This window comes from Serinus canaria, chromosome 3 (assembly GCF_022539315.1).
Source record: "Serinus canaria isolate serCan28SL12 chromosome 3, serCan2020, whole genome shotgun sequence".
In the NCBI taxonomy this organism is placed as follows: domain Eukaryota; kingdom Metazoa; phylum Chordata; class Aves; order Passeriformes; family Fringillidae; genus Serinus; species Serinus canaria.
The window spans coordinates 71,727,065-71,742,813 of NC_066316.1; the positions used below are offsets into that span (position 1 = coordinate 71,727,065).

General features: G+C 33.6%; 1 protein-coding gene across 1 annotated transcript in view; it reads right to left on the minus strand.

Annotated features, from left to right (window-relative positions):
• Positions 1–15,749, minus strand: part of GRIK2 (glutamate ionotropic receptor kainate type subunit 2) — a 347,786-nt gene that overhangs the window by 14,109 nt on the left and 317,928 nt on the right. The window contains exon 16 of the mRNA XM_050972903.1: positions 2,082–2,332. Coding sequence (XP_050828860.1) covers positions 2,082–2,332 — 251 coding nt within the window. The remainder of the gene's footprint in view (positions 1–2,081; positions 2,333–15,749) is intronic.

The window sequence follows — 15,749 nt, forward strand, 5'->3', positions numbered from 1 at the left end:
ACAGGATTTCTTATCTCACCCTAGGCTGCTGTTGCTCTCTCTCCTAGGCAAAGGGGATCTGCTATTCCTGGAGAGGTTGAAAGAAGATGTTTTCTAAAAGTCTTTGGGTGCTGCAAGAAAAGTGGGTGAGGAGATGCTGGGGTTGGCCATGTGTAGGGATGCAAGCATCATCTTTGCCTGGAGTTCATTCCATAAATAAAACTTCAGTGAAATGTCAATGTTTTGCTGATATCAAGGTATGTGGGAGCAGCAGGGAGGAGATGGCAGGTAAGTGATTGGAGGCAAGGAGGAGATAAAGGAGAGAAGCCTGACTCAACTCAACTCAGCTGTTTCAGATTTATTCCTAACATTTAAAAGTATCTAAATACTTGATTATTAAACATTTCTGGTACAGATGCTTTTGGAAGGTCACATTCCTCCAGTCATTGCTATATCTATTCAACACTAATGAGCAAAAGAGTGAAAAAAAAAAAAAAAAACAAACACAAAAGAAAAATTAAAAAAAAAATCAAACCAAACAAACATACACAAACTCTTTCTCCCCACCCCCCCACCCCCTGCCCAAATCTGAAGAACTTAAAGGACACTAATCCTTATTTAGAACGTTTCTGTTTGCTTCCCCTCATACTCAACTACCAACATGCTGCTCTTGTCACATATGTATTTACACCCTGTAAAACAATGAACTCATGTAACAAAATTATTATCAAAGCAGTCCTATTTTTTAATTGAGTGTGTACTAAAAGTCCAGAAAAGCTAAACCAAATTTTACTGATGTTCATATGAGATCCATATCCATTTTAGGAATGGATAAAATTATTGATATTTACATGGGTTTCTTAGGTAACCAGTATTATTATTCCTTACAAATTCATTTCAGAAACATAACATTCCAAGAGTCTGTTAACAGAAGGAATTAGCCTGCAGTATTGTAAAGAAGAGGACCTAAAGGGTCCTTCAACAATTAAATGAATGTACCCATGTTCAAACAGTGTTTAGGACCTTGAAGCCTCACACTGCCTTAGTGTGTGTTGGAAAAAAATTCTTAACAATATATTTATAACAGGAAATTTGAGTACCAAAAAGTTGCCTCAAAAGAAGCGAAAACAAATAGTAAATTTTCTGAGTAATGACTCAAGTTACAAAAGCTTACTAGCATCATCTGGAAAAATACCAATATAAATATATCTTTTGGATTTACTACTGATTGTATTAAATTACTTTTCTAAACATAAATTTAAAAATTATCATAGGTCACAATCTCCTCAAAAGTAAAAATCAAAAAGACCTAGCAAAATCCAACAGTTTCTCTCAATGTTTAACATTCAGATTTTGCCACTGCAATAAAATAAACTATTTTATTTTAGGTTTAGACATGGGCACATACATATATAAATATTTATTTAATTATTATGCAAAAAATGATAATTTCAGCTACAAATTTTTCAATATATTATTAGTCTTAGCACATTTACAGTATTCTGGTTGTATAAATTGTAAGTACACAGCAAGTTAACAATAGGATTTTCAATATTGGGTCAGTTTGAAATTACAGGACATCATATCAGTAGTAAACCCACCAAAAAAAGAATCATGTTGATGTAATCTTTTCCAGATGTTACCAGGACAACTTTGTAAGTATAAACTCTTATAAAAAACATTTCTATAGAGACATTTTTAGACTCCGACTTTGAGCTACAGAGAGTTTGTCTTTTGAAAATCAGAATTATCTGTAGGAGATTAATTTGTTTCCCATTACAGTTTCAGATTTCTTCTTCATCCATAAAATTAACTGCAGTGAACTTCCAGGAGTAAAAAGCTGTCTTTTTTCAGGCTTGAATAAGAGGAGAAATAGTCACTTGTCCTGAAATCTGGCTACAATTAAACACATTGAAAAAAATTAAAAGCTGTAAATGTAAAACTTTAGATATTTTGCTGTCATCCTTTGTTATACAAATACTTTACTATAAGAATAAACAATAAATATGCATCACCTACACTTCACTAAACATCACAAAATGTTTAAAGTATTATTTAAATAGACCATAAATATAAAATAAGCAGGTAATGTCAATATTTACCTTTTCCAACTGGGCATTTTTTTTTGATTTATACAAAAACTCCCCAACTGCCACAAAGACAGAAAGCACCAATCCTGCTGCCAGCACGATGAAGATTCCTCCAATATTTTGAACTCCCAAAGCACTGGCCTCTTTACTTTCCTCTTCTGGGCAACCATTGCCTCTCCACCATTTCTCTTTCATCATGTGGAGCTTGCCTTCTTCCTGCAGCTGAAGAATTGCTATAGTGATCTTGTCTCTATATGGAGAACCTGAAGAGAACACAGGGAAGAAATATCGCATGGAATATATTACATGAAATATTAGTTATTCCAAATAAGAAGAAATAATAACTCATGAAAACTATATCTTTAACAGCCATAATATCAGTCAAAAAGCCATTTGCTTCTTGACACCATCACACTGGTCACATAAATACAAACCTGCTTGCTCACACCAATATATATCCAGAAAACTTGATCCAACTGGTGTTACCAGTAAGCCAGGTCACTTGATGCAACAATTCCTATCACATTTAGTCCCATGGTCTCAAAGTTCTTCATGCCCAAATATTATACTCAGCCAAAGAGTATTCTTCTTTTAACTTTTCCAATTTTTTCCTGATAAGTTTTTAAATGGGCTTCATTAGATTTAGTTTAATATATGTAAATCTACAGGCTGTTGTTTCATAGCTTGCTACCAGAAAGCTAATAAAAGTTCTGATATTTAATGAATACTTTCTCCTGTCATTTTATTAAATGAGGGAGAAACAATTTATGCTTCAGGACCAACCCACAAAAGTCTTTATTTGATAGATTTTCAGGCACTTAAAATACCTTTCAGCATGCACTTACGTATTAACAGTACCAGGTAGCAAGAATTCAGAAGGATAATATTCAGGGTGTTTGGATATCAGGGATGTATATTCTCATATTTTGATGTATTTCTTTCTCATAATCCATTATTTTAAAATGACATGATAATTTTGTAGCTTTTGAACATTTCAATATTTCAAGGGATAGTTCAAAGGCTTGTGTCATATCTTTGTGTGTAATCTGTTCTCTTTTTCTTTACATTGTGCATAAGGGCTTCTCAATGGGTATTTTAAAATGTACACTGATAATTGAATAATGGCAATGAAGAAAGCTTTTATTTTCTGGATGTTAGAGAGTAAATCATGTCAGTTCGAAGTGCTTTCTCTGTTAAGACTTGTGCAATGTTTAAGTAGAGAACAAAGCCATCATTTTTCTTGTCCTTTGAAAACAGGAACAAAAGACTCTTCATTAAAGTGGTTAAGAAATCTCAGGAAAGGAAGAAAAAGAGTAGATGAAAAGGCATGGCATCCCCTCTTTCAGTTGATATGAATGCAATTCTATAATGTATCTCTCCTCTTTTTCTCTCTATCATAATAATGCTACTTACTGGCTATAGATTTTGGGGTTTCTTTCAACTGAGTAATAAAATACATTTTCATTAACTTTTTACCTTTGGAAAAAATCCTCTGTATCCGCTAGAGAGATGCTGCCTGTTTAACTATTTAATGCACTGTGATCAGCTGTGAGGAGCTCAAGAAATGCATGGATAAGATGCTTTATAGTCTTAAAACTGTTGAAAAATATGTACACTTTTTTTTTTAATTTCTTCTAACTTATTCTATATTTCTTCAAATTCTTTTTACTTTCAATTTCTTTTCTTCAAATATCTACAACTTATCCTGAGAATGAAGCTTATAACAAAGAGCTGCTGTGCCAGTAGAGAACATAGAAAGAACTGCTAATTACAAAAGTATATTTTCCTTTATTCAAAAATAAAAGGTGTGAAGAGCCATCCTCAAAGTATTTAAATTGTAAGGACTTGTGCATTTATCATCTATGCTTAGAATAGGATGGTGTTTTGTGCTAGGAGGTAAACTGTGTTTGCACTGGACTATACAGGAAGCATAAAGAAAGGAAAACAAACTCTTTTTTACTCTCTTGTGCATTCAGGGGCCTAAGTCACATCATTTCAGACCATCCTGATTATGCTGGAGTTCTGCAAAACCCTATTCTTGACATGTTGCTTCAGTCAGATGGAAGAAGGAAGTGATTAGTCCACAAGAGCCTGGGGAAGTGTAAGTGCATTCTGTAATCTTTTGGGGATATTTTCAACATTACACTGCATATAAATATTTAACAACAACAACTTAAATAACATTAGATTCAGAGAAATAGTCTTGGACTCAGTTTAAGCTGTCTTCTGATCTGACAGGCTGCTTTCTAATTAAACTGATTTGCATTTTGTTTCCACACTCTCTGTTGGTCTAAATATAGTGAGTACCATCTATTCATCATGTATTATTTATATTTTCTGGGGGATCAGATTTTTACACTTACAATTCTAGTCTATTTGAAGCAGTTAAAAAATTAATTAACTGAAGAATTCATAGACAGAAACAATAAAGCATGGGCTAATACAGTCTACAATTAGTTAAGTTTATGAAGGTTGCATTAGAAACACACAGCTAATAGTGACTCAGTACAATAGTAATTGTATTGCTGTTGGTGGTGTGCAAAATTTTGTACACACAGTTCTGGAATGGATTACAGGGCCTTTCTACTGCCATGTTTATATTTGTTATACCTTATTATCCTGTCTAACAAATCATCCTGTCACAAGTAAGGATCAATGTGGGATGACAAGCATTATATACTGTTGCTATTAAATAGCAACAATATATAATGCATTATATATTGTTGCTATTAAATCAAACATTTAAAAAATTATATCCATGAAAAAGCTAGCATTGAATGCTGTAGTTCTATTCAAGTTCTGAAGGACTTAGAATGTTCTGGATTCATAGTTTTCATTTTGCAGCAAATATTGAGTACACCTAATAATCTGATACCTTGAGAAAAGGAATTTTTAATTCTGTTTATCCTTACTCAAGTAGCTCTTAAGAGAACAAAGGAAGCATATGAACAATATTATTTCTCTGACTATATTTTCTCCTAGCTTTTTTTTCTCTTACAAACAGGACTGCAAGTCCCAACAATGGAAAATCCACCCAGAACCGCCTGAAGTGGCCAAAAGTATCACAGACTGATCTGTGGGTGACAAAGGTAGCATAAAAAGTAATAAGTAATAAATAGAAAATGTGGTCAAGGCACCCTGATTAAACTCTAGGTGTAACAGCTGCTTTTCCTGCAGAACTGAAAAATGTTGACAAGCAAATGCAAAAGTTTTCTGATGTTTTCGGGTAATTTCCCCTATTAGTCTCATCACATGACTGAAAGATGACTCAAACCCTACCATGAGGTGTTGCAAGAAGCCTATGTCCTACTTTTTACATTTTTAAATCTAAAGTGTTTAATATAATTTTATTTAAATCCTCATTAAAGGGAAGTTAGTGTTCAAAACAAAAGCAAAAAAGCTATAAAGCAAAATAGAAACTCTAATACTCATAGAAAATATAGATGAATGAATTTGAAAAATACCTACAGTATGAATGAGTGTGATGTAATAAAGCATAAGGAAAAAAAAGAAAGAATAATAAAAGAAAGAGAGAATAAAATTCTGGAACATGAGGAAATAGAAACTTCACATCTCAACCTTCAATACAAAGACAAAGCAGTTGAAAAAAACCAATCTTACAAGTCTGTGCGTGGGGGGCAGACAGGGAGGGAGCAGAGAGTGATTTTTAAAATGCCCTTCCAAAAGCAGGGGGAAAAACTGAGTGTATAATCTTCCACTGAGTGAAGAGAAAGGCAAAAGATTAGTATGTAAATATCTGACCTTTTCTGCCCTCTCTTTTGTTGGTTCTTGCCCCTTTTATTTCCTTATCAACTGATATAAACTATTTCTTACCATGACAAACTGGGACTGGAGGATTTACAGAATATAATCTATAAATTATTAATTGATCCTTCTCTAGCTCCTGCTTGCAGGAATGAGAATTTCTGACAGAATTATTTTAAGCCCTTCTGTTATAGATTATAGAGGTGTTTCTTCCTTCTTGCACAAGTTCAACAACCTCAAGAGAGGAAGCAATAATTTCTAATTGCAGTTACCTGCTTACAAAAGTTTAAACTAAAAACGAAAATTTGCATAAAACACCTTTTTCTAAAGCATCTTTATGAAACTAACAGTCTCCCAGAGTCACTGCAGAAGCTATACATAGATATGTTTTCTGCCCTGAAGTCTCAATATGTAAAGATTTATGAACATAATGATATGTTTATATGTAAATTATGAACACATAAGCTTTTTATATTGAGGCTTCACTGCATACAGATTAGTATTTTGAAATTCTGCTGATCTAACTGGTCTTGAAAATGCTTCCTACTAGATTTTAACTTAGTAAAATCTCCTGCCTGGTTACTTTTAGTCTGTTTTACTCATTCTATCATATGAAAGCAGTTGGAGCATATTGGGACCTGCAGAACTGAATTTGATTTTAAGTACATCAAAAGGAAGAGCAGCATTCTGCTAACTCCTTCAATAAGAAAATTTTGAGCCAGGAAATTTTTTGTTCCATCATGCCAGGGGCATTTTGCCAAAAGGAATGACTATGAATTGCCTAGTGTTTTTAAATATGCCCACAGGACATGTTACTTTTGTTTTTCTAGATAAGAAAAGTACATTCTGAATACACAGAGACCATGGATAGCATCTCTTATTTCTCTTTTTTCTTTTGTTATTAGTAATCCCAAGACAGTTCTATTTCTCTTGCAGCATTATTTCTATTCTGTGTACTTGGCCTAAGTAAAAGACAAAGGTTGTTAGGAATACACCACCATATTCAGAACTTAGGTACAAAATTAAGATAATCTAGAACTTCTTTCAGTAGAATGGGAGAGTTCTGTCTTATTTGTTTTGAGTTTGTTTTTCAGCATGAACCCATTCCTGTGGTGATTATGCCACCTTTATCTATCTATCTGGCTTTTATCTATCTATCTATCTATCTATCTATCTATCTATCTATCTATCTATCTATCTATCTATCTATCTATCTATCTATCTATCTATCCTAAAGATAGTCTGTGTGTAAATGCTATATACTGCAGTCCCAATCTCACTCCAATTTAAGTATGCCTGAAGTTTTCATGAGAATGCAGATTAACACCATTTATTCTACTGGGAATGGGTGAATCATTTAACTTAACAACATCTCTCTTATCCAATCACTTAGCCCTGTCAAGAACCACAGTCTAAATGTTCTGCCACCAAACTGCTTGTGTGCTTAGTCATGTCCTACTTGAAAGTTTTGGGGTTTATATTGTTCTGTTATCCCCATTCATCTTTTACAATGACAAAATTTTACTTTTACAAGACGAAATTCCGCCCAGTCCTTCGGAGCAGACATTCCCTCCCAGGAGATGGCTGGTCACACACTGTGTGGAGTTCAGGTTCTCTTAGGTGTCGTGCATACTGCAGTCATAGGCAGGACAGAAACCACATGGAATGTTTACACCTAACTGTGGAGTAGATGTTCAGATTATGAAGAAACATGGAAAACTATTTCCTACACCCTCATACATCACAGGGAGTAAAAAACCTTCCTGGAATCTAGAGTATAGTCAGCATTCAATAATAAAGACTGACAGTCACCGCTATTACATGCTGTAGGAAAGTATTAGGTGTGGCTACAGGAGAAGCCCTTATTTTATCACCACAGAAATGTTTTTGTTTTAACATTTACAGCCACCTCAGCTCCCTAACCCTCTTTACCTTCTCTAAGCAGGATGGGGAGGAAGCAACAGAAAGAAGGGCCAATGTAGCTTGGTTCATTCTTCCTATCTATGGGTTCTAAAAACTCCAAGAAATGCATGAAGAAAGGAAAATAATTCTATCAGTTCCCAGTCCCTGGCTCCATTTTCAAAATCAACTTTTTGATGAAAAAAAATCAGAGTTTGTAGATTGTTATTTTTAACCCAGAAACCTTCTGTAACATTAGGATGATAATATTTTAATACTAGACATGTAGTAAACAGAAAATATTCATTAAGTTGCGGTTACTATAATGGAAAATCCTCAGTAGATGTTTATTGCCTAACCAGATTTTAGCAGTCTAAATTACTCCATATCTAAATTAAAACTGCAAACATTCACAACAAAATCCGAACCAAACCTGCACATTATACCTTTACATATATATACAGATATATATACATGCACACACACACACACACACATATATTTATGTAATTATCTTTGAGGGACATGTATGGCTTGTTTCTGGTAAATCAGAGAATACTTAAAATCTGTATTTTATGCTAAATGTAATCAAAACACTTTCTCATGTGGGGTGTTCTCTAACTGTTTTCACTTCTTCCCACTCATAACCAATTCCCAGCTGAGGCTAATTTCTGGTAATTTCTTTATGGAGCCATTGTTTTAAAGTTCATGTAGGTATATGAAGCTGAAATGTAAACAAGATGGATGATATAGCCGAGATTTATTACTTATGAATTTCCCAGACATAAATATGCAAAAAATTTGTATCAAAGTTAGATGAATATTTGAGAGTTGGAAGTACAGTAGCCATTCATTCTCATGTTCGTAAGCACTTATTGTTTTAGGACAGGGAAAAGAACATACTTAAAAATATTAATTTGCAACTAGATTGAAACATATCTATCCTCCACAGTGAGTATATTATAAAACAAAAAAAAACCAGGATAATAGTTGCCTATAATGAATAATTCAAATAAGGTAAGACATGACAGTCACAAGTTTATACACAGTTTCTTTTTGTAGTATCAAGATATCCTGAACAAAATGAAGATGTTTATGAATTTTTTTTTACTGTTTTAAATGTTCAGATCATTATTAAATTATTTTATTAGTCTTCCAGCTATATCTTTTGTTTTTTTGCACAGGTTAAGTATTTTTTCAGCCACTCCTCAAACTGTCATTATAAACTGCTCTAAAGCACATCTCTTAGATTAAACAAATGAGTGATAGTAATGTTTTTCATAGACTCTTCATGCATTTTAACATCAGAGAATATTTGAAAATATCATTATCATAATAAACTATTATCTCTTTACCCCTGTTGAATTGCACAGCTACAGAATGGGAAGATATCTTTGTTGAAACCTCTAGTGAGAAAATCAATGATATTATTTTTTGCCACAGATAACAGTATTTAATATTTGTGCTTTCTTTTTTCAACGCACCTTGCAAATCTGTGACACTCACATATGAATGGTTTGCAAATACAGCCTCCTTTGAAAGAGATATTTGTCTAACACTACCCAACAATAAACAGTTGAATTAGCAATGCCTAAAGAAATTATACAAGTGTTTCTGGTATATGTGAAGATTTTGTTCAGGCAAATAAAATTATGCTGAAAGACAAGTGTAAGGTCATAACAAAACTGTTCCACCTGAAAACTCATTTCACACTCTTGCAGAACACCCCAGAGTTTAAGGGAAATTCTTTGGTGAGTTTAAGGGAAATTCTCTAAACAATTAATATCTTGTTATTACCTTTTTCATTATGGGAATGAACTGAGATGTGAAGTTGCCCTGGGTGCATCTAACTGCAAACCATGGAAATACCATGTGCTGGGATACAATCCACCAGCTTTTTCTAGATAAGGGCAATGTATCAGGCCAGAGAAATATTAAATTTGTAGATGAGTCTTTGTCAATCCAATCTGTAGATTCATGGAATCATAGAATCATTAATTTTGGAAAATACCTTCAGGATCATCAAGTCCAATTTTTTACCAAACACCACCTTGTCAACTAAACCACTGCATAAAGTGCAAGATCCTGCTGTTCCGTGAACACATTCAGAGATGGTGATGCCACAACTTCCTTGGACATCCCATTGCAGTACTTGTCACCACTTCCAGCAAAGAAATTCTTCCTCATGTCCAACCTGAACCTCTCCTGGTGCAGCTTAAGGCCATTTCCCCTTTTCCTGTTGCTAGTTGCCTGGAAGAAAGGGCCGACCTTCTGGAAGGTCTCCCCTAAGCCTCTTTTTCTCCAGGCTAAACAACCCCAGCTCCCTCAGCTGCTTCTCATATGACTTACTCCTAGGCCATTTACACAACATATGGAATACCATACATTATGGGCCTAGGCACAATAACATCAACATGAAGTTTTAATAATGTCTGTGCTTAGGTTGTATCTGTTTGGTAAGTTCCTACTAAAAGCCTCTTCTCTAGCACAGAGTCAGCTCACAAACACTCCAGGATGTTAAGTGTTTTGGCAATTCCTTGTTGCTATAAAGCTCAGTTCTCAGCATGCCTCCCAGACAGTGCTTCCATATGCTCATAATCCTGAGGCAACCATAAAAAACAGCTCTTTCATCAAATATGTTATGTTACCTACCTAGTTACACATTCTTACATTTCCAAAATAATAAATTAACTGCTCAGGCAGTTGAAATTCTCAAATTAGTTTCAATACATGGCTTGACCTGCATAAAAAAAAATAATTTGCACCTTTTTTTAATTTTCATTATGTTCAACTAATTTTCATTATGTTCAACTAATGAAGACAAATGTATTAATTTGTTTTAGTTATAGGAGAACTGAAGTTCAGCACTTTTATGCATGTAAAAGTGATGAATATTACAGTTCATATTGTATGAAGGATTACAGACTAAGTGCAGGCAAGCATAAGAAAAAGGCATTCTGTCTTGGTACATGGTTTCCTATTTATTTCTACATAGACAGATTTGTTTATATGTCTCATCTTCAAGGACCAGTAAAATATTCTCATGTTATGTAATATATATGGTCTGATGGTGACAAGAAGCTTCAAAAGATCTAGGGAATCTTGACCATAAAAACAAATGATTGCATAGAATTATTATTATTACTATTACTATTACTATTATTATTATTATTGTTGTTGTTGTTGTTGTTGTTGTTTTTGTTGTTATTATTACTTTAGATCTTGAAAACTATAGGCAGTAGGAAGAAGTTTTTGTCATGTATTCATATTCAAAGTGTTGGGATTTTTTTTATTAACTAAGAGTATATGTATACATATACATAAGAAAACATGCACAGTTTTTAAGCAGCATTCTGGACTTTGAGATGGAAACTTTTCTCCAGGAGCAGTACTTTACAACAGCTGACAAAGGTGGCTCAGATATCCTGTGTCCCACACAGTATCAGCAGGATATAGCTACAGATTTTGAAATCAGAACAATTATTAAATCGACAACCAATGTTGACTGGGTTTCGCACTTTACAGAGGAAATCTGGGAATACATTTGCAAAAATGAAAATTTTAAACTTCCAAACTGTTCACTATTTTCAGGTATGTGGAATTTTGTTTCACTTACATCAACCAAGTGTATTAACAATTTTAGAGGCTAAATTTCCCTGTTATTCCTTTCAGTTTCGAAACTGCTTTTTGAAAGACTTCTTTTTGAAAGGTATCATTCATATCTGTGACTATGCTGGTTTTAAATAAATATATTTAATCATAAGTGTGATTAGAAAAGAATAGATCTTCTGTTTACCCACTAGTGTCAGACACAACAGAGTTCCTGGAAGAGAAGAAAATCTCACCAACTGACACTTTCTGGAGCCTAGGGTGTTCTTTTTCTTTTATTTCTTCAAACAAGGCAACATAGAATTCTGATTTTAGAAAATTGTAAATAAATAATATTTAAGTAATATAATTGTAAATAAATAATATTTAAGAGAAGTAATAAAAAATATTTAAGGAAAAAAAAAAATCCTGCCTGTGTCTCCTGGAAAAAAAATCTAAAATTATGTTCTGCATTGATCATTGACTGCCAAACGTATGCATTAGTTGAAATAAATGTGCTAGTAATGCTCAGTGCCAGTCATTGTGCTCACTGGCATTGTTTTCTAGTCTTACCTGAGATTTAATGAAAGTTTTCAAAACTACTCTTCAAAATATGTCACCTTTTAAATTTGGTAGAGGTGTGAAAAGAGAATTATGTCAGGATATGGAAAGCAGCCTCAGCTACAATAAGGACTTAACTTCAAAGAGTATGGAATATTTATAAACTCCAAACAGTTACTTTTGAAAGGATCCATGGGATCCTTCTTTTAATGGTTTTAATATTAGCCAGTATTATAATTTCTTGTGGCTCTCCTCCTACTATAATGTTCTTTGATTCTTAGTCTAGACCTCCAGCAGGAAAAAAAAAAAGATAAAAAAAAAGAAGCACCAATGTGAAGGGGATGATACTCAAGTTCTGCAAACTTTGAGACAGAATGAATGGATGTACTGAGAAAATAACAGTTTTAAACATATGGAAAAGTCACTTAGACACCTCCCCTCTGCACTGCATCCACTCACATCTGTTAAATTACAGCTGTTTTGTTTCTCCTACTGAGAGATATATGAGACCTTTTTGAAACTACCAGAAAGCAGGGAAGTCTCTCAGGATGGTCTTCAGACTTGGCCTAAGAGCTGCCTGTGCAGAAATCCCATTTTCTCTTCCACATCCCTGTTTGCCTACTATCACTGCTTTCTTCATACTGTGAATACTTCCAGCCTCATTAGCAGCTATGTATATAAATATGAAGCAAAATAATTTCAATTTAAGAAAAAGATGAACATTATTCTGCTGGTTAATTCACTAAAGCAGCTCAAATAGCCATTAATTTTTGCAAAGTGCAGCAGCCCTATGGCAGTTTGACATGACAGTGAAACTTCAGCCTTACTTTTGTATTCACATATGTTAGAGATAGAACTGTTATGCCTGGGGAGTTTCATTTTGTTTGGTTGGTTGGTTGGTTTTGCTGTTAGTTTATTTATTTATTCTTAATTTAATAAATTATCTTGTTTACAAAATCAATCTTTAAATTCTTGCTATCCCTGTTGTTTCTAATAGAAGTATATTAAAATCAGAGGAACAGGCTGAAAATGTGCAGGAATATTTGTGTAACTGTGCTGGAACAAAGAAAAGCACCATAGAATGGAAGCAGTAGGCATGTAGAAGTCTCTTGTCAAACACTTTAGGTAAAAAAGTCTTTCTTTCAAATCTGTCCTCAAAAAGCAGTTGGAAAAGCAACAAAGAACTTCATCTTCTTACTAAGAAGAAAGCACTTTCTCAGAACTGAGGATTGTAAGAATTAAAGTAATGTAATTGGTCTGATTAGGTACATTAAAATACTGGGAATACTGAAGTAAGAAAAGGACAAGGGGAAAAAGGAAAGGTGAAAGGGAAAGAAAAAAAAAAGAAAAGTAAATGAACTGTATAAAACACGGCATCAAAGGAATAGAACAGAACAGAATATTTCAGTTTAAAGGGACCTACAACAATCATTTTGTCCAACTGACGGGGCAATCCAGGGCTGACCAAGTAAAAGCACATTGGTAAAGGCATTGTCCAAATGTCTCTTAAACATTGATAGGCTTGGGGTTTCACCTCTCTAGAAAGTACATTCCAGTATTTGACCCCCACCTCTGGAGAAAGAAATGCTTCCTAATACCCAGTCTAAAACTCTCCTGGTGCAGCTTTAAACCATTCCCACACATCCTATTCAAATATGCTGTTGCAAATAGCAAAGCTCTGGTCTTTTAAAAGCTGGACAAAACATAGGGGACAACATCCTACACATCTATAGGATGATGAAGTGCTAGTCATGCATTTACAGGGCATTTACTCATATTTTACCCACATTTTACTTTGCGGAGAAGCCCCAAAAGTAAACTAATGTCTAGATATTTGCAAAAACAAAAAACTAAAAAAACAACAACAACCAAAAACCCCTCCAAAAACAAACAAACAAACAAACAAAAAACCAAACAAACAAACAAAAAGAAAACCCACCAAAACAAACAAACAAACAAACAAAACAAAAAAAAACAAAACCAAAAAAAACCCCCAAACAACACCAAAAAAACCACCCTGGCTGAAAAATCCATGGCAAATAATAAATACAGCAGGGAAGGAGGCTGGCTAAACTATAAGAGGAGAGCTAAGACTATTCTTTTCACTTGCTGTTGCATATTTAGGAAATGAATAATTTTATTGTTTGTATTTTTAATATATTAAGCTATCGTATTTGAAGTTACAAGCATCTATTAAAAGATCTGTCTTAAGTAATTTATATGCCCCACTGTGCATGATTTAAAATTTTCCACATTTGGAAACATGTCCTTAAAAAAAGGCAGATAGTGAAATAGTTTGTAAAATATTTGCATTAAGAACATGGTCAGGTCAGTTAAAGAATTCCATACTATAATATAAAAAATTTTACTGTGAATATTTCTTGTAGGTCACTCCCTAGAGACAGAACAGGTAATATAAGTCAGCTGAATCTTTCCATATTTAGAGAATACAACATGAGAATTAACTGTTATACATTCACTGATCAAACACTTTATTTGTTCAAATTATCTTTGAATCCACCAGCCTACCACTGAAGTAGGAAGAATGCTATTTTATTTAATTTATTAATGGCTTAGATAAATATAAATAATTAATTAAGTCATATTCCTAGAGAAGATATCAAGTAGCACATCATAAATTATTGTCTGAATTCTTTTTTTTCTGCAGTGGAATCTTTAATTTAAGTGAATGGAGTGTGAAATACTCTTTCTAGATTCTGTGACTGATGAAATTATATGAATTTGACTGTCTTCAAAATGCATGTACTCCAAACAGCATTTTAATTACATGCCACACAGCTGACTGAAATTCAAAAAAAAAACAAAAGAAAGGAAACTAACCCCACTTTTGAGTCTGGTTTTACAAAAATAAAATTTCAAAATGTTAAGATTGTTTGCAAAAAGATATAAAGAAATGTCTACACATAAGTGATGTACATATTACATTAGTTGGTCAAGGAGATTTTTTGGAATTCATATGTCAGTGGGCACAATTTTAAGAATCTCTTAGACCAATGTACTGTGAAAAATATTTTTGTGTGAGAGATAAAAAATTCTGTTAAAATGACATTTTAATTGTTTTTTTTTTTTAATTTACAGAAAAGAAAACTGCTGAAAAAGGCACCTGTGAATCAATAGAACATGAGATCCTTGAAGTTTTGTTTCCTGCTTTGAACATTAGTGACTGTGCTGATATCTGGGGCCTGCAGCCAATGCATTTCTGCTGCAATGCTGTCGATTTTACTCATACATCTTTCTTTTTAACATGTGAGGTATAACTTGCTTGCATCATAGTAGTTGCCAGCTTTCCATTGTGAATTTATAAACATCCCCTATGCAGCTCTATTTTCTGCACTTATATGAATTAATTTTCATAACTCTATCTGCATTACTGTTACAAGTTACTGTAACTTTATATAATGGGTATTTACCTTAAAACTTATCTGGGCAAAGAAATGCTGGAAATGTTAATCCAAAATACATCCCTTTACATCATTTGTATCCTGAGAGATGTATTTTGTGTCCATGCACAGTGAAGAGTCTCTATATAGCCAGGGGAGCGCAATTTTTGGGTTTTTATTTAAACAGTATTTGAGTTAACAATTAGCTTCAAAGATCTAAATTATAAATTCTTTCTAGCATTTCTCAGGGTATCCTGGCAGTCCATCAATGTGGAAGTGCCAGGGACACAAAGAGTGATATGCTCTAGAAGAGTCATAGTTTGATCTGCTTGACCACAGCTAGTGAAGAGTTAGTCAAAAAAACCTTGCAAAAATGAAGAGAATCATGTAATATATTCAAAGATTCCTCTCATTATATTTTGCAACTGAGGCATTATTGGTATTAATAGCAGAATTTGATTGTATT